The 27,052-nt window shown below is 37.2% G+C and overlaps 1 protein-coding gene across 5 annotated transcripts; it reads right to left on the bottom strand.

Moving 5' to 3' along the window:
* Positions 1-1,546: 1,546 nt before the first annotated feature.
* Positions 1,547-27,052, bottom strand: ARGLU1 (arginine and glutamate rich 1). Of its 5 annotated transcripts, none has more exons than XM_036250123.1 (4): positions 26,457-27,052; positions 18,015-18,240; positions 15,652-15,735; positions 1,547-2,352 (listed from the first exon to the last, which is right to left on the bottom strand). In XM_036250123.1, the coding sequence occupies exons 1-4, from the start codon at positions 26,801-26,803 to the stop codon at positions 2,188-2,190; spliced, it is 822 nt and encodes a 273-aa protein (XP_036106016.1). In that variant the 5' UTR covers positions 26,804-27,052; the 3' UTR covers positions 1,547-2,187. The 5 variants fall into 5 exon arrangements, with proteins under 5 accessions (XP_036106016.1, XP_036106020.1, XP_036106017.1 ...); XM_036250127.1 differs by lacking the exon at positions 1,547-2,352 and adding an exon at positions 16,124-16,220 and having other exon boundaries at positions 26,457-27,028; XM_036250124.1 differs by lacking the exon at positions 1,547-2,352 and adding an exon at positions 16,113-16,220 and having other exon boundaries at positions 26,457-27,028.

Below are 27,052 nucleotides of genomic sequence, written 5' to 3' on the forward strand. Positions count from 1 at the left end.
TTAGTCAAATCTATAATGCATTAAGAAATAACCTAAAAAACAAAATTGTGAATAAAGGCATATTTAATAAATTAGGGAACATCTGAACTACTAATAGACTGGGAGAGAATCTGAACTTTCATATGTACATAAAGGCTGTTAAAACAAATGAAGAAAACAAATCACTACACATTGTTGCAGCACAGAAAAGATTGGGTGTATTTTATTAACAATTACATCCTCTTTCCTGTAGCTTGGCACAGGAACAATTTCAGTATCTGATGTGAGTCTCCAACAGCAAGCAGATACTGCAATATGTCACTAAGCAACTTACTGTGATTTCACATCATTTGTGGCAGTAAGAAATTTTTTAAAATTAAAAGGCACACGTAAACTGATTTCAAATATTTTAAGTCCAGGCTACTCTTAGATACAATGATTAAACACTTGTATAGCAAAACAATTTTTAAATAAACATTTCCCAAAACTTGAATACACAACCTAGGAACAATGGATCTGTACTAACAAAAAAAAAAACAACAAAAAAAAAAACTGTTAGAAATCATGAAATAATTAGAGCTAACCTATATTTAGAAGTTAAAAAGTAACTTGTAAGCAACCTATATTCTTTAGGTAAAGTGAATGTTTTAGAATAATAAGTATCATGTTTATTAAGTCAGTTCTCACTCCAGTTCATGCCTATTTAAAATTCTATCTTTAAAGATGTGTAAAAACTGATTTTATTGTTCCTTACCACAATTAAGACTTACTGAAGAGCTCAAACTAAAGCAACAGCATTTTTCTTAGCATGCACACACAAAGAATCTACTATTTAGTCATTTCATTAACTTATGTTTTCACTTTTAAAGACTGATCAAACTGTCTCAAAAATATTGGAGAACATTTCTTCTACTTTGATGACATGTTTATGCATCTCAGGTAACATTTTTATATTCATATCCTTTTCTTTAATAAATGTTTTAATACCAGTACACTTAAAAGAACATATGTAAAGATAAATGAGGCAGATTTTACTTTGAAGAGTCATCCATATCACATGCAAAAACAAAACAAAATCTTGTTAAGTTTAAATGTGTTTGTCCCCAAAATAAACGTGCAAGTACCCTACATTGATTTGACTATGTTAGCCTTTTGTGAAAGTACAAAGCTAAGTTCTTTCTGATGGCCCACTTTGAAAATAATCTAAGATTGTATATATTTTAGAAGCATTTTTCTATAGTCTTTACTAAGTATAATTTATTGTGATAATATTTATATCCTAAAACAGAGGTACAGGATTGGGAATTTAAATCTTTTTCTGGGTGCTTAGTCTTTCTTAAAAGTAATACTGATATCATAATTGCTGTATCAGCATAAATGAGATATTTGTAAAAAGCCATTAAACACTAATTCACAAGTATATTTAATACACATATAAATTCTATGTTAAAAGTATAAATGAGAGGAAATATAGCATAGTTCTAAGATTTCTAAATTGCTGACCATCAAAAAGTAAACCACCCTCTTTAAGACTTAGCAGAACTTTAAAAAAAATTGCTTCAACATATGAATTTAAGACTTTACTTTATTCAGCAAAATCATTTATTTACACAATGGGGAATGCTGGTTTGATTTTGTCAATGAAATAAAAACAAATTGAACAGAGACAATACTGAACTGTATATATTTTGTATTAGAGCTGACCAACTGTTTCCTTACCTGTATCAGGAACATCAAGAGCAACAGTATCATGAGGACACTGGTTTAACAATATACCACACAGGTCCAATAACATCCTGGGAGCTTCCAATTCAATTACCAACTTTTTCTTTTTTTATAAATATATAAAAAAACAAAAAGTCAGCAAAACCAGTCTTATGATGTCCAAAGTCTGTGGGTCAGTAAAAACCTTATCAGACCATCCATAGTTTATAAGGTGATCTGCTCTTCTTCAGACCACTAACAGAATCCAAACAGGTGAAAAATATATCACTTTTTAGAAGACAACAATGATCTGATAAGGATTTGACTTAATAGAAGTTAAGGGGGAAGAAAAGGAATTGCAGAGCATAGCCCCTATTAGTACAAGCTAACTTTCCAGATTTTCCAATTTAAAAAAACAAAAACAAAACAAAAAAACCACTTCAACATGAAGCTACAATACAAAGTTTTTCCATTTTTCTTTGTAAAAAGTTCAGAGTTTGCAATTTAATCCTGGGGTTTTAATGAGAAGGACAGTTTGGGCCTGGACTTCCCCTTGCCCAGAATAATTTTTTGTTCTTCTTTTTGTTGACGTTGTCGCTCTTGTTCTAGTTTCATCCTTTCCTCATGAATCTTTCTTTGTTCTTCAACAATTCTCAACTGTTCTTCAGCCTAGAAGTTAGAATTAAAAATTAGAAATTTCTATGAATGCCATGGCTTTCAATAGTAGTAGTTGCAAAATTAGGTGAGAATTTATAATCAACAGGAGCATACAATAGCATGTTTAATAAAACTTGACCTAAGGTTACACAAAAAGTGAGAAGAAACATCGATAAATTAGAAAAGGACTTCTCATTAATTACTCCACATTTTTCGACTGCAGAAAAGCACTTACACATTTTAAAAATGGAAAGAAATTTCTACAAATCATATCTTGAGATCAGCACACATTTAGTCCTGTTACATATTTTTATAGATACCTTCAGTACCACCGGATTAACAGATTGCCAATTAGAAACCAAGGCATGGATTCATTCAGAATATTTTATCTACCAATTACGATAGCTAGATTTATAAATAGCAAGGCATACTAAAGATGATAGGAAAATCCCCACTGGGACTTCATTATATTGTTAATATACAAACAAGAAATACTAAAGACTTTTGTCTTTGAAGAGAAAATTTAAAAACTTGTTTGACCTGGCTGACTATAAAATGCTATGAAATTTCAAATGAACATCTGTATAATTAACTCCTGCAGTGTGTTCAACTTTTTTAGTCTCAAGCAACCAACTTCCTATAGCATTCTCCATAGAAGAGCGCCCCCCCCAACCCCCAAGAAGAAAATGCAGGCCCATTCTCATGATCTTTCTTCCTCATCAATCTTTCCTTGCCTCCCAAAGATACCATGCCCACATTCCTTAATTCACAACCATGTGCAACTTGACTCCTCTCTCCCAAGGGACATTAGGCAAATGTATAGTGGTGATTTTGGTTGTTCCAACTGGGGGAATGGCTCCTGGCATCTAGCAGATAGAGGACAGGCATGCTGCTAGACATCCTACAATAATGCATGAGATAGCACCCCACAACAAAAAATTATCTAACCCCAAATGTTAATATTACAAAGTTGAGAAATCTATTCTAACCCTTGAATTTTTAATCTCAATTATCAATAAGTTGTCCTCTTTTTCCATATTTGATCTTGTATTTAAAACATTCACTGCATCCTTTGAATGCCTTCCTACTCACAAACACAAATATTAAAGTCATTACTTCTACCTCCATTAATTCTGAAATATTTTTCACATGGTCAAAGACTAGCAAGTTTAGTGACCTTTCTCTCTATTCACTTGAACTTGTCTCCTGTCTGTCTCCACTAATAGGTAATGGACTCAGTATGCAACATAAAATGTTGAAATTTTATCTTGTAGGTAGGAAAAAGCCCAACTTTTAAATACACAATTAACACAAAGAGGTTTACTTTACTTTTTGTTTTTAGACAGAATGATGTGGTGACAGAGTAAACTGTGAAAGATAAGGCAGTGGTGGGCAGTGGGGAGTGCAAATCCATTGTAACCAAGTAAGGTCAGAGATGAGAAAAATTAGAATTATAAATAGTGGGAATGTGGCAAGTAGGCAAAACGGGAAAGGAGTAAATTTTCATGTATTTCTAGGTTTTTTCTAGTTTCATAAGGTGAAAAATCCAGCACCTAGGAAAGCTCTGGGTACCTTCAAAATTTAACATGAACTTTCAAGATATTCTTCTAGCCTAACCCTAAAATGTATCAGTACCTTCTACTTTCCCTATTGCCATTCACATTCTATAGCTTTCTGTCTCCTTTTTCCCTGACACCACCAAATAGTCACCAAGTTTGTTCATTCTTCCATTATGTTCTTTCATCTAGAGTTTCTTTTCCATTTCCATTGCTACCATATCAGTTCAGGACACCTCTTACAAACCTAAAATGGTTTCCCTGTCTGCAGTCTCTGCCCTTTGATCCATCCTACACAATGCTGCAAGACTCACCCTTCTTAAGCAATGTTCCGTCCCGCCCTCAAACTTCCAATGATTTTTAATGTGAACAGAATATGGCTTAATTTCCTAAATTAGCATACAGTTTAGGACTTTATATAATCCAGCCCCAACTTTGTTTCTACTATTCTCTCTTAAATTATCCTTTCTATCTTGCCTCTTGTCTTCCTTTGCTCATGACATTTTTCCTCCTACTGAAATCCTACCTGTAAACTAAAATCCATTTCAAATCACCGCTATCTTGCTTAGATTTTCACTGATAATTACCAAAAAATTATCTGCTTCTGATTGTCTTTAGTAAAAACATATGTCAATGACTTTACCCAGTTTTAATAAATCACCACACATTTGATGTAAGAGCTGGCATGTGTACTGAATCAAAGTAAAGACTCTTAGTGTGTGTGCATGTGCTTGGGAAACCCTTACCACACTCACTTTTCCCCAAGGTTCTAATTCAGACCCTACGAAAGATCAGAACCCTTGGGGAGTGAACAGTTTGAACAGCACAACCTCAACCCACAAGAGAAATCTAATTACAAATAGCATTTTTACCTTATCATATTGCTAGAAATTGAAAGGTATAGTGCCAAATGCTAGTTTATGAAGAGTATATTGGCAGTATCTACTAAAATTCCATCCTCATAATACTTTTATCCAGCTATTTAATTTTCTGGAATTCATTTTATAAGTGAACTTGCACATGTGCAAAATTGTACAAGGTTCCTTACTGCAAACGTAGTTTGTAAAAGACTGAAAAACACAAATATTCACTGATATGGAACTATACCAATAAATTACAGATCTATAAAACAAAATACTGTGTAGCTATTAAAAAACAACAACAAAGTAATCCTCTATATACTAAAATAGAAAAAAATCAAGTTATACTATTAACAGAAAAGCAAAATACTAAATACTATGTATCATATGCCACTTTTGTGCAAAAAGGGGAAAATAAGTGTATTTGTATCTGTCTAAAAATGCATTGGAAACTGGAAAAACAAACAAAAACTAACTGAATATACTGAATATACCTTTTAAGAATGGAAATGGAAAGTGGGTGGACAGGGGAAATAGTAGAGAATTTCACTGCTTATTTTTCTAAAAAAATTTTGAATCACACAATCACATTACCTAATCAAAAAAACTAAACAAGACTTTTTAAAGTAAAGTAACTTCTTTTATAGACCAAAAATACTAATTCTACTACACTGAAATTACCTTTAGATTGGATAAAAAAAAGTTTGTTTCATTTCAGTTTAAAAATATAGGAGCTAAAAGGATGTTTGTAGTGGAGGAGCTGTAATTTCTCTAGAATTACAGGTAATAGTGGGTACCCCCAATGTTAAGCATATAGTATCTTATTAGAAGTACTTAATAATGAAATTAACTTTTATAAATAAAATGAAGAGGTGACTATCCTGTCTTTACATATAAATATTTGTATTTTGTTCTATTATAGCTTTAAATTAAGCATAAATGTTATTCAATTTATACCTTGGCAAAAACAAAAAAGAAAAAGAAAAAGTAGACTAGTCTAGTAAAAACCAAACCAATCTCTCATCTCACTATAGTGGCTCTAAAGTAATGAAAAACTGGTTTCCTGCCTATCCATCTGTATAGTCTGACCCTACCCTCCCTCTGCAGTAACTAGCCTGACTTGCTGTTTCCTTCCTGATGATTCCACTTGCTGGAGAAAATACCTTGTTCCTTCCCCTTCTTGTTTCATATTTATGCAAACGGCATTATTCTCAATACTAAGCTCTCCTATAAGGATTATGAGTTGGCATCACAGAGGCCAAAGAGAAAGCTAACACCCACAATAGAGTCGCTATACCCAGGACCCTGTTGTCTCACAAATGTGGTTTTCAATCCTGTACTGGACTCCAAAAATCGGTGAGATGAAATACACAAAAGCAAAACACACCACTATAAAAGTTCTTAATTACCCCTCCTAGTATCTTCTATCTCAACCTCCTTTATTTACCTAGAGGTCTTGCCTTAAATATATATATATATTCTAAGCATTCTTCTACCTACTTTTAGATCAAGGCAGTCCTTTGCAGCAGTCTCTTGAGCAAATAAGGATATTGAAATCTACTACTCTCTACTTGAAACATATATAAAATTTTACAAAAGAAAAATCCAGATAGAAATATCTGACATAAGAAATTATAATAGGAAAGAATAAAAGATATTGTAATTAGAAATCATGCCACTACTCAGAAATATGAAATTCTGCATTTTAACCTTCTGAACAACATCCTATTCCACTCTGCCAGTTGTAATTGTAATTTTATTTACCTTCCCCTCCATAACAAGTATAATGCATGGCACACTTTCAACAAATAAAAATATAATGAAATTTGATGTAATTAGCCTGACTCTTAGTAAACTATATATTGAAAAAATTCTAAAGTTATTCATGTACAAGGTTAAAAAAAAAACAAAAACAATCCCCCACCACCCAAGGACCTATGGAAATAAATTATTATTAGCTATTACCTAAGAGAAAACTTACCGGCACCTAACCAACTCCTTCTTAGCCCCTTTTCTTCTCATTTTAACCCCCCTTTTGTTACACCTTTATAATCTTTAACATATTTTTGAAGCTAAACATTAGATAACATTTCCTGAGATTCTATATTACTTAAGGTGGAAATTGCTTCAAGAAGGAACTAAACTGATGATGGCTGAGCTCAGTGTGGAATATTAGGCACAAAAATCACTGTCTCTCCAGAACTCTGGAGAGAAATCTGATACCTTCAGGATTTTTTCATGTGCTAAATGATACCTTCAGGATTTTTTCATGTGCTAAAATTTCACAAAAAACTGTACTCTCTAGACATGGATCTTCTGTACCCTAACTTCTCTCAGTTCTTTTGGGTCAGTTCTTTTGTCTTGGCCATCCATTACCCTTAGTGGAAGTTTTCCTTAAATATCTGGTGATCCTTGGCTGTTCGCTTAATTACCTCAGGAGGTCTTTTCTGGTTCCAACAACAGACTTACTTTCTTTTTCTTTTTCCTTCTCTTCTTCTCTCTGTATACCCTTATCACTCAACAAATTTATCTTTTCTCTACCATTTCTACTGCCACCTTACCAATTCAAGCCCCTATCTTTTCACTGGCCTCAGTGACTTTGTTTCCAGTCTCTGTCTCTCAAGCCACCCTACAAAATGTTAACACATTAATGCCCAGAAAAAGTTTTAAGTAATTGCCCAAAATACATTAATATAATCTTAAATCAGCCTTATATCCTAGCAACTGGGAATAAGCCTCTCAATGATTAAAAATCCTTACCTAACTTTCTCGCCATCTCATTTCAAATTAAAATATTTACCTAACATTTACATTTGGTGCCATACCACTAAAATGTGTAAATATTTTACTATTAGCTATCCTAAGTATTATGCTGTTTCAACTGATACACGTTCCCTCTGTTATAGATATCCCATTCTCTTTCTAACTATGTTAGTTTCCTGTAACTGCTTTAACAAATTACTACAAACTGGATAGCTTAAAAGAGCAAAAATTTATCATGGAGGCAAGAAATCTGAAATCAGTATCACTGGAACAAAATCAAGATGATTACGAAGCCACATTCCTTCTGAAGGCTCTAGGAGGGGATCTGTTCCTTGCCTCTTCCAGCTTCTGATGGCTGCCAGGGTTCCTTGGCTTGTAGAAACATCACTCAAACCTTCAAAGCCAGTATCTTCAAATCTCTCTGTTCTGGCTACACATCACCTTTCCTATGTAAGTGGGAGTCTTGACGGCCTTTCATCATTATGTCCCCTTTCTGTTCCTTTCAGTCCAAGTTGGCAGTGTTTCTACTGATATAACGAATTCAAAAACATAGTGGAACTATGTGCATCAAGCCATTAGACAATAGGCTCCTCCAGACCTTTTCTGGATAATCTCACCTAATCCTGGCTTTGGCTAAAATGGTTGAAGGAACCTATGAATCACATGCATAATCTCTTCAGCAGCCGCAAAATGCTGTCCTGCCACACCATCGGTCTTCTTTCCAGAGAAAGTTTTTTTAACATCGAATGTCCTAATTTAGCATCTTCTGTAATCTAGAGAGGCTGAAAATTTCCTCAAACATTAAGAGCTCATTCCTTGTTACTTACCAGTTCTTCCCTCAATTTATCCCTTATCAAATTTACTATAAATAGCAAGTACCAACCAGACTTCACCTTCAACACTTTAGAAATATCTTCAGCTAAATACGCAATTTCATCACTTATAAGTTCTTGCTTCTAGATTAACTGTAGGACACAATTCCACTTGGTTTTCTACCACTATATAACACGAACCTCCTTCCCTCCACTTTCCAGTAACATATTCTTCATCAGCTTCTGAGTCCTAACTAGAATAGGAGTGCCTTTGAAGTCCTTTCTTTTTTTTAACCAATGGGCCTTTTAAAGCAGTCTAGGCATTTTCTAGCATATGACTTAAAATTCTTCCAGATTCTATCAACTGTCCAATTCAAAACAACTTCCACATTTTTATGTAACAAATTATCACAAACCATGTAGCTCAAAACAGTACAAAACTATTCTGGAGGACAGAAGTCTGAAATCAGTTATCATTGAATCAAAATCAAAGTGTCAGCTCCCTCTGGAGGTTCTAGAGTCTGTTCCTTGCCCCTTCTGGTGGCTGCCAGGACTCCCTGACTTCTGACTATATCACTCTAATCTTCAAGGCCAGAATCTTCGAATCTCTCTGCTGTCTTCAGCTTTTCTTGTGTTGTATGGTAACATTTCCTTCTGCCTCCCTCTTATAAAGATACATGTAATGGCATTTAGGGCACAGTAGAAAATCCAAGGTAACCCCCATCTCAATATCCTTAATTTAATCACATATGCAAAGACCCTTTATGGGGGGGGGGGGCATAGAAGGTAACATTCACAGGTTCCAGGGATTAGGAGACAGGGTACTGAGGGATAGCACTTTTTAGCTTACTGCACAAACTCATTAAAAAAAATCCTTGCAGAAATTGGGACTTCACACAGAAAATAAATTAAAAAATCCTTGCTTACATTTTTCTAAGAACTCTTTTCAGAGGTATCTCCTTAACTGCAAAGTGTTACCTGGTTTACTTTAAACTCCCAATATATGGTACTACTTTTTTATCTCTCAAACTAGTGAGGTACAAAGTAAAGCACAACAAACAATAGTTAATCTCCCTATTTGGTAAGGGGAAAACTATTTAAATATTAGAAGGAGCAGTCTACAAATCTAGAACTTATAATTTGCATATATTTTAAAACTTAAAGAATGTCCCCCCAGTGATTTTTCCTTCTTATCAGCATGTTTACAATTCTATTAAAACTTGGCAGCCTGACTTACTATAGTTTAAGTGTTTACATGCGGAATAACTAACCAGGTTCCACTTTCCTGCCATCTTGACCAGGTGATAGTTTAATGGTTGTTTTTGCTACTGACATAACTTCCTGGAAGAACATTTTATTCCACATAAATATCTATTGCCCTTATTAGTTTTCTCCTTTTCTGAATAAAATAAAAATCCTACACATTTCAGAATATCTGGGCTTTTGCTAGGTATATCACAAACTGTAAAGAGAACTTAAAAATTTGAAGTACAATTTTTAATATTTTAAAGAAAATAAAAAATTCTCCATTATATTAAAAACAGCCATCTAGCCCTGTCCGGTTTTGCTCAGTGGTTAGAGCATCAGCCTCAAACGAAGAGTCATGGGTTCGATTCCAGTCAAAGCCATTTGCTTCGGTTGCAGTCTCCAGCCCTGGTCGGGGCCCTGTGGGAGGCAGCCAGTTGATGTCTCTCTCATGTCAATGTTTATTTATTTATTTCTCTCTCTCTCTCTTTCCCTCCTCCCTCCGACTCTGTCAGAAGATAAGTGGAAAAAATATCCTCAGGTGAGGATTTAAATAAACAAAAAAACAAACAGCCTTCTAAGATACTTGTGCATTGCCAGTACTGACCCAAGAAATAGGATGCAATCTACCAAAAAGCCAAGTCAAACCAAACCACATTTGGATTAATTTTTATTTGATTTTGTGTATCAAGTATATCTGTTAATAGTTTTTTGCTTCCTTATGGACAGGTAATCTCAAATATCTTGATAAACAATTTGGAATTGAAATGAGCACAACTGACCCTTAGCTTAGAGCATTTAACATGATTTTCATACAAGAAGAGAGCCCATGTGGCTAAGCTAATGCATTCCTTATTAGTCATGACTGGGACCAATCTTTGAATTTTTGTCACAAGAACCTACTAAAAAAGTTAGAGTGTGGCTTAAATTTACTTTCTTAACTAATTTATTTTTACTTAACAAAAATGTACAAACTAGAGAAAAGTACAAAGTTATATATAATTCTATCAATTAGAAATAATTATTCTCATAGCACTTTGGCATATATTCCTGTCTATAAAATGTGCAAATATATTTTTGGAATTAGGATAATACTGTACACTTAGCTATTTTTCTTCTGTTATTATCAAATATTTTTTGACTATAGAAAATCTACTGTATGTGGATGATGTAATTTATCCAAAAACTTGGGCAATTTTCAAAATTCTAAATAATATGTGGGAGAACATCTTTGTAAACTTATTTGTACCTGATTCAGTTTCCACAAGAAAAATTTTTGAAAGAATTAATTTAAGGTTCCTGATATTAACTGTCATTTTCTAAAATGGTCACATCCATTTAAACTATCAGGATCACCACATCCTTGCCAACACCTGGTACTAATTAAAAAAACAAAAAAACTTTTCTAATTTGGTATCTAGTAATAGAGGGAAAAAAAGGGGGAGGCATCTGTTTGCTTTTCTATTGAGATATATTTTCAGGAAATTATTATAGCTATTTTTCATTCTTACTTGTGTATACTTCTTTGACATCTCTCAGTCTCTCTCCCAACCCCGCCCCCCTTAGGGAGATGGTCGCTTTTTTAAGAAATCTCCTCCAGGGTATTTCTCTTTCCAACCTGTCTTTAGTCTCCTTTCAAAACCTCATCTCCTTTTACTTATCACACAAACTTCTTACTATACATAAAGTTGGTTTACTACTACAACTGCTAATACTTTTCCCACTAGCCTGAGAGATCCCACACACTCTTGCCTTTATTTTAATTCTACTTCCCTAAAGGCCCTTGACCTGCTTAATATTCTGACACTTTTGTCCCCACCTTAAATTCAATTTCTATCTATCAAGACCCAGCTCAGGTGTCTGGTTTCAGGACAATTATTTCAATTATCTCACATTGTCCATAGACTTACAAACTATTTCTATATCATTAGTTAACTGTTCTTGGAGTTGTCCTTGTTTCCACAATTTATACATTAAATGTTTTAAGAGAGCTTAATGCCTCATCTATGTGTATCTCCAAATTGTTTTCTAAACATGTTAGTTTCACAATATAGATTATGTGAACAGTTAAGGTTGGTCAATCTGTCTTCCTTTCTCACTTTCTAAAAGCTAAAAAACTCCCCATTCTTTTTGTTTTATATGGAACCAACAGCTCTACATTTCTAGCATATTTATTATGGCATGAAGCAAACACAAGTGTTGGTTCAACAAGATAAACTAGTACTACTGACATACCCAGGAAAGTCCCATGCTGCCCACACTATGATAATCCCCTTCCTTTCTTAAATATCTATGATTTTAATGGGACTTTCAACATGTTCCATGTAATATTCCTTAATAAACATGTAGTATAAAGATTACAAAGAACTGTGCTCAAAAACCTGACAAGAGTAAAGAAAAACAGAAATGTAGGAAACCTCAGTATGTGTCATCTTTATATAGTAACATTTTTTTGTCTCCTCCTACACAAAGGATACTCTACTTTCCTTGAAAGTATATAGAACCCAAAATTTTCAACATCAACAATAATTTCTTATGCTTACTTACAACTTTAGTGAACACACGAAGCAAAGTGGTTAATTATGTCCAAATTCTTAACAAAATTTTTCAAACTCAAACTTCTTTTTCCTAAAGGTATCTCCTCACCGAAATTTTATTGATAACATGAAGTTAGAATCGTGTCAACAGTCTATTAGGTCAAACTTATATGTTCTAGAAGCACTAGTGCTAGTCTAAAGGCCCATGGATCAGTGTCAGTCTGCAAACTAATAGATCCACAGGTATACAAGTGTTATAGAAGCATTTATAGCAATTACTTTTCTAATAATTCATCTTAATAGTATTTTGCAAAAGTAGAAGTCTGAGACAAATTGAAATAATAATACAAAACAAAAAACTGAACAATTACGACCTGTAAAGCACTGTTCTGTAATATACTTGCTGCTAATCTTTTCCCAGTAATAACACACAGAAAAAATTGTATTTTTATGGTTTATGAGAGTAAAGAAAAAGGCTACTAGAGGACTACAAAGAGGCCAAACTCTCCCTAGGCACCCAGACACTGACCCCAGGGTAGAAGGAATCAAAATCTTGGCAGGGCATACCAAGTTAAGAAGCTTTGCTCTAGAAGTCACAATCTGGCATTCCAGGCCACCCCAAACTGAACTCACTACACTATCCAATATCTTATGTTCTAAGAGAAATTCTATCCTATCTGCTTGGAAATTCAATATTTTAAATACCAAGTATAGGGACTTCCGTTCAAGATGGCAGCATAGGTAAATACGGTACTCGCCTCCTCCCACAGCCACATCAGAATTACAACTCAACTACAGAACAAACATCCTTCAGAATCGCCTGAAATCAAACTGAATGGAAGCCCTACAACTACGAAATTAAAGATTAAGAAGCCACAGAGACTGGTAGGAGGGGCGGAGGCACGGATGGGCTGGTCCCACACCCATGGTTGGCAGATAAAAATCAGGAAGGATACCTCGGCTGTGAAGGTCCTCCCTGAGGAGTGAGGGGTCACTGCCGCACACCAGGTGCCCAGCTCAGGGTTCCAGTGCAAGGAAGAGAAGTCTCCATAACTTCTGGCTATACAAACCAGCTAGAACTGAGGCTGAGGGAGGCTAAAGCTGCTGGAACCCCAAACAGTCCCTCTTAAAGCGCCCCCACAAGGACTTACTTTGATGAGCTCCAGCCTGGAGGGGAGGCAGCTTGAAAAACACCAGAGACATATGGGAAGAACTGAGTTGTTTGGCACTGGGGTGAGAGCTGGAGAGGCAGATTTCTCCCAGATAGATGTGCTGGTGGAAGCCTTTGTTCCTTTGGTGAGCCCTTCTCCCATGAGACCAGCAGACTTGCACCATATCTGGGGCTCTGCCCCACCCAACTTTTGGGCCCACCCAACCTGTTTCCAGTGGCTTTACCATAGGATTGGCCTATTTTGGCTCCTGCTTCAGATTTTCCTAAATTCTCTCAATTAAGCAGCGTCTGGCCATAGCAAGCCCCATACCTCTCATCAAGTGGCCCCAGAAGCCTTGGTTCACAGCTTGGCTTTGCCTGGGTACCTCCAAGCCCAGCACAAGAAGCAGCCATCATCAGATCTCTTTGTAGCTTATGCCTGGAGGCCCTGGTTAGAATACAGGCAGTGGCTGACCTTGCCCCAGAGCCAGCACACCCAGTGGACAGCTTTAGACCATGTCGAAACACCACCACCTAACCACTCCACAAGTGACACAATCAAGGAGTGGACTCAGTGGGTACTAGAGCCTTGCTGAAGTAAGTCTTGCTCTGTGTGGTGGCCTCTTCACAGCTGACCATTCAAGGTAGTCAGAGGTCAGTGGTTAGTGGGCACAACTAGTCCTTGCAGCTGATCAACCTGAGTAAAACTCTCTCATTGATGTGCTAACAGCAATCAAGACTCAGTACAACAGAAGAATATAAAGTCCACATGAGGGGTGCACCTCGAGGGCCCAGCTGGGTGACCAGGGAGGCTGTGTCACTGGACCCTACAGGACACCTACTACAACAGGCCACCCTACGAAGCCTAGGAGACATGGCAACTCTACCTGATACATAGAAACAAACACAGGGAGGCAGCCAAAATGAGGATACAAAGGAACATATCCCAAATGAAAGAACAGAACTCCAGGAAAAGAGCTAAAGAAAATGGAATTAAGCAATCGAACAGATGTAGAATTCAAAACACTGCTTATAAGGATGAGTAATAACTCAGTGAGAATTTCAAGGAACTTCGTGAGGACATCAAGAGCATAATAAATGACCAGTCAGAAATGAAGGATGCACTAACTGAAATAAAGGATAATTTACAGGGAATCAATAGTAGAGGAGGTGAAGCCAAGAAACAAACCATGGATTTGGAATATAAGGAAGCAAAACATACACAATTAGAACAGCAAAAAAAAATAAGAATCCCCCCAAAATGAGGACAGTTTAAGGGACAACTTAAAGCATACCAACATTTGCATCATGGGGGTGCCAGAAGGAGAGAGCAAGAAACTGAAAACCAATTTGAAAAAATAATGACAGAAAACTTCCCTAACTTGGTGAAGGAAGCACACACAAAAGTCCCAAACAAGATGAATCCAAAGAGATCAACACCAAGACAACAATCATCATCAAAATTCCAAAGGATAAAGACAAAGAGAATCTTAAAAGCAGCAAGAAAAGCACTACCTACAATGGAACTCCCATAAGACTGTCAGCCGATTTCTCAAAAACAAACTTTGTAGGCCAGAAGGGAGTGGCAAGAAATATTTCAAGTGATGAAAAGCAAGGACCTACAACCAAGATTACTACTGTATCCTGCAAAGCCGTCATTTAGAATTGATGGCCATATAGTTTCCCAGACAAGAAAAAGCTAAAGGATTTCATCACCACCAAACCAGTATTATATGAAATGTTGATAGGTCTTCTTGATGAAGATAAAAAAATATGAACAATCAAATGGCAATAAACACATATCTATCAACAATTGAATCTACACATAAAATGAGCAAGCAGAACAGAAACAAACTCACAGATACAGAGAGCTTTCTGTTGGTTGCCCGATGGGAGGGGGATTGGATGAACAAGATAAAGGGGTTAAGAAGTACAAATTGGTTGTTAGACTGAAGAGTCTCAAAGGGAAGCGGGGAGGTAGAGCGGGAAGAGGGGAGGTAGAGCGGGAAGAGAGAAACCAAAGAACTTATATGCATAACAAATAGACACAGACAATAGTGTGGGGAAGGTAGGAGGGGGAGGGAGTGGGGACAAGGGGGTCAAGGGGGGAAAAAAGGAGAAACGTGTAATACATTAAACAATAAAGGTAAGTTTAAAAAGGAAAAAATAAATACCAATTATTTTTCTTTCAAAGCTCAACTTTCAAAGCGCAAATTACTTCCTCCTAACTGTGCTGAGATTTGCTCCTTACGTGTAATCACTAAAAAAACATCACATACAGGGTGGTGCAAAAGAAAATTTACAGTGTGAACTAAAAATAATTATGGAGCCCAAAATGGTTCCACAAAATTTAGAAAAAACAAAGTACTATTTATGCTTTATACATACCAGTTTGGCTTGTGCTTCTGCAATTTTTCGGTTATTCTCTTCCAGTATTCGCTCTAGTTCCTCACGTTTTGCACGTTCTTCCTCCTAAAGGGGAGGACATGTTACAATGTTAGAAAAATAAAATGTTTAATTTTATTGATAAATATTTACTAATCTTCCTCTGAACTTTTTTGATCTGACTTACAGGGTAGCTTTATAGCTACCTTCTGTCTGACAAATCATAAACTGTGCAGCCACTAAAATTTGTTTCTAACCCTAAATTTCAATTAACCCTCCCAGTCCAAACAGCAACCGACTAAACCCTCCCTAATTGATAGTTTCCTGGCAATTATTACTAATACTTTAATATCACACAAATCAACAAGGACAACTACAAAACTGGAATAGTATTTACCAAATTAAAAAAATAATATAAAATATAAATAAAGTGAATATTTGTCTCACCAATTATGTATACCTACGTATTCTTTACCTATACTCCTTTAATCAGCATTAAAAGTTGAATATTTACTGTCTTGTCCAGTGTCCTGCAGAGTGTGCTCCTCGGCTGCCATACGCGCCAGCTTCCTCTTTAAAATGATTTGTACTGTTAGCTTGGCAATACCTGCATCAGCAGCTCAACCATTTATAAACAACATACAAGGAAGGCTGAGCTGAGGAATGCAGATGTTTATGGTAAGAAGGAACAAAAAATGTAATTCATCATTCCTAAGGCAAACAATTAATAAGAAAAATACATTTACTGTTAGTGAAAAATACAAATGGTAATCCATACTTCATGGAACTAAGGGCTTCTTCCATGGGGTAAATGGACTTAACATTCAGATGTGACAATTTCTAAAGGCAGCTTATCTTGTCATCTACAGTCTGAACTGAAATTCAGGAATCCAGGGGGTGCATAGTCAGGAAATAAAATTCTGTAATTTATTTTTTCTTGGAAAATTTAATGAGATTTTTATAATGCAAACTATATGAAGATTGCTTGATGGTTTGGGCAGTGTTAAGATCACAGCATACATATTCAAATGATTTTAATATTTGGAAAGACTGTCAGAGGGTTGTGTCCGTGTAAAAAAAAATATTGTTAATATAAAACAAAAAGCACATGAAGAGAAAAAAATCTTTCTATGATTTAATAACTCGCTACAAGACAGCACCATTACTCCAAAAAATAACTTGATAATTTAAAGCACTGATAAAAAAAATTTCATATATTCAATTGCATCGAGTCTGTGACATTCACCAAGACAGTATATGTAGTTAAAGACAGCACAAGGAAAAATACATTTGAAAAGCTAAGCTTATTGGCAAACAGATTAATGTCAACTTGTCCACAATTTGTGCCAAGACTAAAAATGACAATGAGGCATATATTTTGAATCAAATATTTAAATTCAAGAAAATATAACTACAGGATTTCCTGTGGCACACACCAAATTGAATTCATATTCACTACGCAAACTATGTTGAGGGACACTCAATGCTATAAAGTAATTTGCCTTGAGTGTTTCAGTGACTTTCTGCAAGTTTTAGGATCCTGGAGTAATCAGTGCAAATAAGCCATAAAGCTTCAGTAGCAAATTACTGTCTCACAGAAAGACATTTTCAACTTCTGCTCCAGCTGCTGATAAAACAAATCATGTGTTTAGCTTGACTCCAGACAAGGACAACCTGTTCCTTCATAACTCTCTAGAGAAAAAAAGGAGTTGTTAGTAGATACTAAAAAGTGGATGAATAATATGGACATTTTTCCTAAAAAGATTTTTTCAAACACATTAGGAAAATGGAGGGCCTTATGATCAGAACACTAGAATTAGTCCATTGTGTTGAAGCAGAATTTGGGGCAGGAGGTGAGGGATAAAAGGAGGAAAAAAAAGAGCAAGAAAACCTATTTATCAAAAGCAGGTGCTTTTGTCACCCAACGTTAGGCCCTGCTCTTTTTAATCTGACTGAAGGCAAAAAGCCTCTCACAGTCTACGTAATAAGAATGACAAACAGAAAAGAATACATAACCACAGGTGGATTTTTAACCTTTTCCCTTTTACAACTCCCTGTGTCCCCCCACCCTCCCAAAAAAGAATGTAAGTCCTGCAGCCATGGCAAAAGTTTCAAACACTTCTCAAATATGTAAGCCAGTTCCATTAAATCAAAAAGTTTCCTTGAATACGTTTTATGAAAATAACTTTTAAATATCAGTCAGCACTTCTGAATAGGCTAAAAAATTAACTTGCGCAGCAATGTTAAGTTTAGATGAGAAAGGAATTAGTCTGTATTCCATCTCTTTCTGAACTGAGCAGGAGGCACACCAGACACTGAAAGTTTTGCCATGGACTGTCTCTACTTTCCAAACGACCGAGCGTTACCTCTCTGGCTTTTTGTGCTGCAAGCTCAGCTTGTCTCTGTCGCTCGAGTTCTTCGAGCAACTGCTTTTCCATGATGCGTTTGGCTTCCTCCACCCTTCTGAGAACTTCTCGCTCAATTTCATCCTTCCTTTTCTCCAATTCTTCCTCTACCCTTTTTGCTACCAATTCTTCCACTCTTCGTGCTGTTTCTTCTTCGATGAGTTTTTCTTCTATTTCCTGTTGCCGGCTAGCAAACAAAGTGGAAAATATGACTTAGATAATATAAGAAATAAACCTAAAAATTAAAACTAGTTATAAATCTGTAAAACACTGAGACTGATTATAGGTTTCTATGATTTTACAATTCACATTTCATGCAACATTCAAGGAAATAATAGATACTATGATGTTAAGTGATGCAGAAATTCAAATGAATATAAAATCATGGTTTTTCCCCCTCTATCACTTTCTGAATAAAATTAAAAACAAAAAAAACCTGAGTATATACAAGAGCTTAATTCATTAGTTTTTATTAAGACAAACTAAATATATGGATTTGCTCACTCGCCAATCCACCCAGTCTAAGGAGTGAGCTACAGAGAAGTCAGGAACAACCATTATGTAACAAGCAATTCAGACCAGACCAGCAAAATTTATTCTCCTTTTCCTTCCCCACAATCCAAGACCGAATAAATACAGACTCAGAGATTCAAACTGCTAAGGCAATAGTTGTGTAGCTTTTAGTGAAAATAAACCATCTTACTCAGGTTCTAAACTTTATACATTTTACTGTACCTTTTCTTTTGTTAATTGATTTTCAATTAAAAGCTCTTCTAGAGATGGCAAATTGGTTAAAATATATATTTATCAGTTCTATTAAAAAGCTCAATGAAGCATAATACTGTTTTTTTAAATATGTTTTTATTGATTTTTATTTTTAGAGAGAGGAAGGAAGAAAGAGATAGAAACATCAATCTGAGAGAGAAACATCGATTAGCTGCCTCCGGCACGCCCCCTACCAGGAATTGAGCCTGCAACCCAGGCATGTGCCCTGACTGGGAATCAAACCTGGACCTCAGTCTAGGGACAACGCTCAATCCACTGAGCCACACCAGCCGGGCCATAATACTGTTTTAATTAAATTATTTTAACCCCATTTAGATACTATGAATCAACTTATTTACTCAAAATAAAATTCCGCACTAAAAATATTGTAATTTAACATGTCATTATAGTGGAAACTTTTCCAGTTTTATACTACTGATATCCAGTATGACAGCCTCGTATGTGTCTAATCTGAACTAAAAATCAAAATATAAATGTTCTCATATTTTGATTTGATTACAATAAATGACAATATTTTGAGATAGAGTGGAAATAAAAGTGAATTTCACTGCTTTCTTTCTGTTTAATAAAAAGTTTATAGTTTCTAAGTGACCGTTAAACACCTAATACACTTCAACTGTATTTTGGGGGGTGATTCAATTCCCACTTTAGTGCTTTCATTTTCAACTCCTATTTACTTACAGTGATGGCATCTTACCTATGTTATCTTTTACATTGATTCATGTCAATTTCGACATTTAAAATCTCTACATTTTTTCTGTCAAGGAGATAGTAGCTACTTGAGAAAGCGTTAACTTCTTTTAGTTTCTTGATATCTGGAGTACCTATTGTGAAGACCGTATCTTGTTTTTTTTTAAACTTTATTTTTATTGTTGACACTATTACAGATGTTCCCATTTTGTCGACCTTTGCTCCACCTCCACCCAGCCCCCTTTCCTCCAGCCATCACCACACGATTGTGTTGCTTGTTTCTTAAATCACTACTACATTAGTGATTTTTATTCTAAAAAGACACAAAAGTCGAACATGCTCTATGTTTTTCTTTTATTCCTTTTCTATTTCCAATAAAACACAGCATTAAGGTAGTTTCAATAAGCCATTAAAGCAGCTCAGTAAGAGAACAGATACCTACCCCAACACTAAAAATAAATAGTTAGGAATATCTAAAGGAAATCAAGTAGCAATTTCAGTGGAAGTTAAACTACATTTCAAATAGAAAATTTTGTTTACCTACTTCTTCCAGAGAAAAAGAGAAATAAAAAATAAAACAGTAAGACTGACAACTGCTGAACCTGGGTGATGGGTATATTAGGATTATAATATTCTCTACTTTTACATTAAGTTGGAAAGTTTTTATAACACAAAGTTTTAAAAGTATGCATACCCCCAAACACATACTTGCTAGTTGATTCTTATGCAATTTAGTAAATGTAGAGAAACCTAAGAAGAAACTTTATAATGGTACAATTTATCTCTAAAAAGAAGAACAATGTAAAAGTTCCAATTAAAACTTTCCATATAAAGTAAAAAAGAGGGAAAAGAACAGGATAAGGCTTTAGGTTAGCTCATCAGTAGAAAAGTTGCCAAATTAAATTAGAAATTTGGTGGTCAGAAAGACCAGATACATATTTAGGGTTTTTTTGTCAACTAGTTCCTAAGTAATAGCAACAGCACAAGAGCTAATAGGGCCATATTTCCATAGAGAAGTATGTAAGCAAGGAGAAAAGGAGCCTAAATAAATTCAGTTTATCACTTACAGCAAAAGCCAGATCAGCATGGTATTAACTCCCCAAGTCTCTGCTCCCACTGATGGACACCAAACTATAGGGGCTGGGTGACAGACAGCACAAGCACAGGTAGTAGGGTTGCTCTCCTGCTAAGAAGTCAATTCAAACTACAGCTGAGTAGTTTTATAGCCCTGAAGGGGAGGGCAAGTGGAAAGTCCCAAGCTCAACTGAAACAGGGAGGATGAGAAATGGTCTAGTGGAGTTTCTCACAAGACTGCTTATCTCCCTTTGTTCCTAAAGGAACCACAGGGCAGTCCACCATGGCTATAATTAAGCCTGCTGCTGTGTCCTACTCTGAGTCAGGAAAGGAAGGTCAGGGTCCCTCCTCTACAACTATTATCAAGAACATAATTTTTGTTCTTGCTGTTATTCTTGGTAAGGTTAAAATTGCTACTCCAGTAAACCAGAAAAAAATTTTAAGTCAATTTTTTGATCTAGTGCTGAAAAAGTTAAAGTTCAACATTGCTTTAATTCCCCTCCCCGTACACTCTGAAATCAAAGGGCACTTAAGCATGAGTTAATATTCAGATGACAAATATATCAATATATGAAATCAATGATAAAGCAGTTATTGGGTTAACTTTCATAAGAGGCACCTGAAACTTTCCTAAAAAAGAAACACATAAAACCACTTTTGGTATCTTACAAAAGATGTATAATCTAGTATCACTGCCTATCCACTCCCTAAATCTTTGGACATAGGAGATGTGCTTCTTGATCTTCTCTCTCTCTAATCTCTTCCTCAGGTTCTTCTGCTGAATTCATTCCCTCACCAAGATTTTGTGGCACTGATGGAAGGGATGATTACAATCTTCCAAGTTTTTCAATGGAAATGGCGTAACATTTTCTCCATGCTCAGGTGTCTTAAAAACACTGGTCACAATCAATTTTAAAATGGCAACTATTAAAAATAAAACAGCAAGAGCCCAGCAAAAGAGCAGTTAAAGGAGATCATGAATTTATACAGAGCAGCTTGCAACATGATTTTAAAATGTCTTTAAAATGTATGAACATGCCCTGGCCAGTTTGGCTTAGCAGTTGGAGCATCAGCCTGCAGATCAGAGAGCCCTGGGTTCGGTTCCCACTCGGGGCACGTACCAAAAAAAAAAAAAAAAAAAAAGTATGAACACCTTCGGAGCTTACTTCTAGTGATTCCTTCATAATATTACAGAATGGCATTTATTAAGTATTGAATAGGTACCAAATACTCTGCCAACAGCTTTATACACCATGTCATCATTTACTTTTTTGATGGTTCCTGAGGCTAAGCTAAGCAGTTCACTGGGCTCTACCTCTTTGTACATTGTTTCTACAGGACAAATGTAAGAGGCAAAGGCACAAAGATTTGATACCTGGGAGCACTCAGGCTGCCAAGTGAGTCAGGTTGAGGGGGGCGGGGCCAAGATACGCCCTGAGGACTGTGGCCACTGGGGAGCCTGGGTCCAGCCTTGCAGACCATTTGGGTGGCTAGTTGGGCTTGCATAGAAACTGAATGTGATTTAAACTTCAGTTTTCTGTACTTGAGTTTGGGCGGCCAGGTGTTCACAGATGAGGTGGGATCTGAGCTGCACTCCCCCCCCAAAAAATCTAAATAACAATCAATTTTTAAATTCATAAAAATCTTATCAATACCAGCTAAATGATATGTCCTAATGCACTCACCTCCCCAAAATATATAGTTCCATCTACTAAATTTGCTCATAAATGCTGCTCTTTGTTTTCACAACAATCTCTTCATATAGATTCCAGGTTCAGTTTAGAAGTTTCTTTATCTGTCATGCAGTTATACACTAAGCATATTCAAACCTAGATATCACAGGCTATAATAAATTACTATGCCAATGAACATTTTCATGATCTGCTGAAAGTAATTTTCATCGGTCCACTTTCCAACAGTTAATACAAATGCATACTGCATCTCAGAAGATTACATATGAAAACGATAATAAGTGTGAAGAGGAAGGGAGAGAGGGAACCATACTAGATGGCTGGGACATGGAGAAGAGACAGAGTTGGATTTTTGTTTGTTTGTTCTGTGTTTTTTATGGGTAGTTTATTGATTTTTAGAAAGAGAGGGAAAAGGAGAGGGAGAAACAATGATGTGAGAGTACATAAATGGGGGAATCCAGCAGCAACCCAGACAGGTGTCCTTGACAGGGAGTTGGACCAGGCAACCTCCTAGGCAACCTCCTGGTGCACAGGACAATGCTCAATCAACTGAGCTACACCAATCAGGGTAAGAGAAAGAGCTTTTGAACCATGTGAATTAGCTATGCAAAAACAAGCAAAAAAAAGTCTTTAAAATGTTAAAGTCTGCCTTTCACTGCATTAATACAGCAACTTGCAAGATCATTTTTTAAATTCACCAGGCTAAATCTAGCTGCATTTACATAAGTTACATTAAACAGCATTATTGCCCAGCTGGTGTGGCTCAGTGGTTGAGCGCAGACCCATGCACCAAGAAGTCGCTGGGGTTCGATTCCTGGTCAGAGCACATGCGTGGTTGTGGGCCCAGTACCCAGTGAGGAACATGCAGGAGGCAGCCAATCGATGTTCTCTCTCATCAATGTTTCCATCTCTCTCCCTTCCTTTCTAAAATCAATAAGGGAGGGAAAAAGCAGTATTTACCGAGGCTCATTATACGCCAACCATTATCTTGATACTTTATTTTATTTACTGATTTTTAGAGAGAGAGGAGGGGAGAGGAAGAGAGAGATAGAAACATCAATTGGCCGCCTCCTGCATGCCCCCATTGGGGATCGCGCCCACAATCTGGGCATGTACCCTGACTGAGAATTGAACTGGCGACCTCTTGGTGCATGGGTCGATGCTCAACCACTGAGCCATACTGGCCAGGCTGTCTTGATACGTTATATGCACCATTTCTAATCTTCACCATAAGTGAGACAGGAATCTTCATTTCAGATAAGAAATAAAGCTCACATGTAGGTGATTTATTCAAGACCTCAGAAATGTTAAACGGCAAAGCAATCTGGTTTCCAATATTACCAGACTTTATAATTACTTAAGCCCAACAGAAGATTCTAATTTTGCTGTCTCTCTCCATCTCACATTGGACCTCCTGAAGGTACATCTGACACTAGGCGTACTTCCGGTACCTTTTCTCAGCCTCCCCCATGTGCTTGTCTTCCTCCACCCAATTGTAAATACAAACATTCCCTAAGGTTCTTTCAGTCCCAGAAACCTACTGCTCTTCTCCACCCACTCTCCCTGGGTCATTCTACTCTCAAGGTTTCCCCCAGGTATGTCCCCTATATCAACCTTGTGTCAAACCGCTGTATCAAAAAATTAGTGCCCACAGTGGAAGTGCCAAATGAAAACTCCCTTTCATTTTTCCCTCTCCCGTCTCCACTGGGTTTCTGACATTTTAACCAGTGTCTGAGCCACATTTGGTGGCTGAGATGTAATAGCCACAATATAAACATGAAAGCCAACATTATTAATGCTTTCTTTCCCTAATTTTATTTGGTCTAAATATTTCTTAAATCTGTCCCTCTTGCATTCTATCAACTGCTCCCACACTACTCCTGTGTTGACTTACTATAACTAGTTTCTGTCACATAGAGCAGCCAGGGGTCTGTTTTTATAAAAGGTCCCATGCCATTTACCTCTTAAAACCTTTCCTGTTTCTAGGATGAAATCCAAGTTCCTTGATATAGCATAGAAGACCCTTCCAATGATTTCCAGCCTCTACTAGACCTTTCCAGTAACTCCATGAGTTTAAAATTTATAGAAATTCATGTTCCAATTAACATTCCCCTTTTCACTCCACAAGTATCCTCCTAGGCCTAGCCTGACAGTCTCTATTTTTATCTACCACTTCTTTCTTGGAAGTAAAGTGTTTACCCACCCAAGGTGCTTCCTTTCAACAGTCACATCACCATAATTCAATTCACCACACTGTATCTGTACCTACCTACACGTCTTCAAGCTAGATCAAGATGTTGGCAAGGGACCAATCATCTTTATATTAACAGGTTGAAAACCTAGGTATTTTCCTTTTCTTTTGTATTATTTCAAAGACATTAGACTATATTCAGTAGTGTCCACAGCATGGCAAACACGAATTCAATGTACAGGTGGTTACTAGCTCTGTCCACTCCTTCCTTCATAAATACTAATGGTAGTTTGCCTTTACTATCAACTTGGAACTACTTCTATTTTCTAATTTTCATTCCTGAATTTCTTCTCTGCTATTTATGTATGGCTCACTAAATGGTTCTAATTATACTCAGCATACCATATTTCCTTTCACTTTTCCTACAAGTCTTAGTTTTCTAGTAAATCGTCTTCTTTGGAGGTCTCCTTTGTTTTCTCATATAAAAGTTGAGATATCTTAAGTAATTTTTAAAAAATATTCATCTGTTGATAGTTATTTGAGAGTTCTAGCTTCACAGCTAATCTTATTCCAGACCAAAAAACTGATTCTATATAATCAAAGTTTGTTGTGAAACAATTACTTGTATTTGGTTTTCATACATATGTTTGACAGTTCTAAAAAGTAAATGAAAGATGAAAGCACTGCAAATATTTTAAAGGAATGCAGCAAAATATCTCTCCAGGTAGATATTAGTAGTATTAGTTAGTGTTCCTGTACCCCACCTCTTAATAACTTTTCTCTTAGAAACAAGCTCTGCTGAAAAATCTACGTAATATAAATCCAATTGCATAAAAATTGAAAACTCCCAGACAATTCAATACACATAAACTTGTCTCAGAAAAATTTTAAATTCACTAACTTTCTGGCCTCATGAGCACTTTCTAAACATGCACTGCTGAAAAGCTGAGGAAAATAGCTGGTTAAACAGGGGAAGTGAGCACATCTGTCTAACTCTACCTTTCAAGTAACTGTAGGAAAAGAATATCCAGAGCAGAGTACTATAGTCTGAAAACAAAACTAAATGCTACATTTTAAAAGCAAAAGCTCATTACTTTGGGATTTTACACCTGCTCTTGAATCAAAAGATACTTGAGAAATGTACTTTACCCAAACATTTTCCTCAAATAAAAGTTTTGTATGTAAGCAATGTCTAAAAAGCAAGTATACTACAAGGGGAAACGAATATCAAGATTGCACTGAAGTCTGCTACAGAAGAATATAAATCGAAGTTAATAAAAAGGAGTTAACAAAAGGAGTAGACTTTGTTTGGAATGGTGGTCACTCAGATGAATTTAGCATCAAAACTCACCGTACTGGCCACTTAAGTTGTGTGCATTTTGTTTTTTACACCTCAAAAAACAAAACCAAAATTGAGAAGCAACCCCGACATTTTAAACAATAGGAATACACTGCAGCAATATGTATTTTGAGGGGTGTACTGTTGGACCTAGACCTAAGTGTCTTATTTCGGAGAAGTCCAGTCCCAAGTTTAAGCTGCAATACAAGAATGCTCTGGGCAGCTGCGATTTGCATCCCACGGGTTAATTCCTTTCTGCTCTTCCCCGGCGGGTCTGCAAAAGCTCTCCCAACACGTCTTCAGGCAGGCTTACGGAGTCCGCACGGCCAATGCAGCTCTCCAACCCCACTCTGAACTCCACCCCCTACTTCCGGCACTCTCCACCCCTCTCGCGCCAAAATCGCTTTCTCTCCTCTAAGTCTTTCCTGCTCCAGTCCCACTATTTCCTCCACACCCGACTCGTGGGTTTGTCTTGCCCCCGACTTTCCACGCTGCCGTGCTGCAGCCTCTCCGGCGGGTTCCCGCGACCCTCCACCTCCCTCTCCACCCGCTCCAGCCCGGGCCCCCCGTTCCCACTCTCCCCGCCCCCCGGCTCACTCCTCGGCTCCCGCCCCTCCCCCGCGGGCCCTCACATTTTTCGCTGCCTCTCGAACTCCGCTTTCTTCTCCTCCTCCTCTCGTTTCTGCTTCTCGTCCAGGCTGCTGCGCTTGCTCACCGTGCGCCCGAAGATGTCGATGCGGTCGGGTGGGGACGAGGCGCGCTCCCGGTCCCGCTCGCGCCGGGATACGGCCGTGTTGGTGGAGCGCGAGCGGGACCGAGACTCCCGCCGCCGGTTCCGTTTACTTTCCCGGGATTTGGAGCGCTTCCGTACACGCTCCTTGTCTCGGGACCGCGACCGGGACCGGCTTCGCTTCTTGTTGTGTTTGCTGCTCTTGGTGTGTTTGGAGCGGGACGAGCTCCGGCTCCGAGACCGGCCCATCCTTCCGGGCGACGCTGTGACTAACCGCTGGCCTCGAGCCCCGCACGCGCCTGGACGCTCTCGCCTACGCCTCCAGACGCAGGCTGGCCGTCTTGTGGAAGCCGGGGGAAGGAAAACTGTCAGCCAGTTGACTTTCTGTCACTCCCTGAGGTGGACAGCCGCCACGAAGGCCACCTCCAAAGACAAGGCCGCAACACCAGGAGTTGCTAAGATGGCAGCCGCTGCTGCACTGGCCGTCCTTCCCACAAT

Source organism: Molossus molossus, unplaced genomic scaffold, assembly GCF_014108415.1.
Source record: "Molossus molossus isolate mMolMol1 unplaced genomic scaffold, mMolMol1.p scaffold_m16_p_9, whole genome shotgun sequence".
In the NCBI taxonomy this organism is placed as follows: domain Eukaryota; kingdom Metazoa; phylum Chordata; class Mammalia; order Chiroptera; family Molossidae; genus Molossus; species Molossus molossus.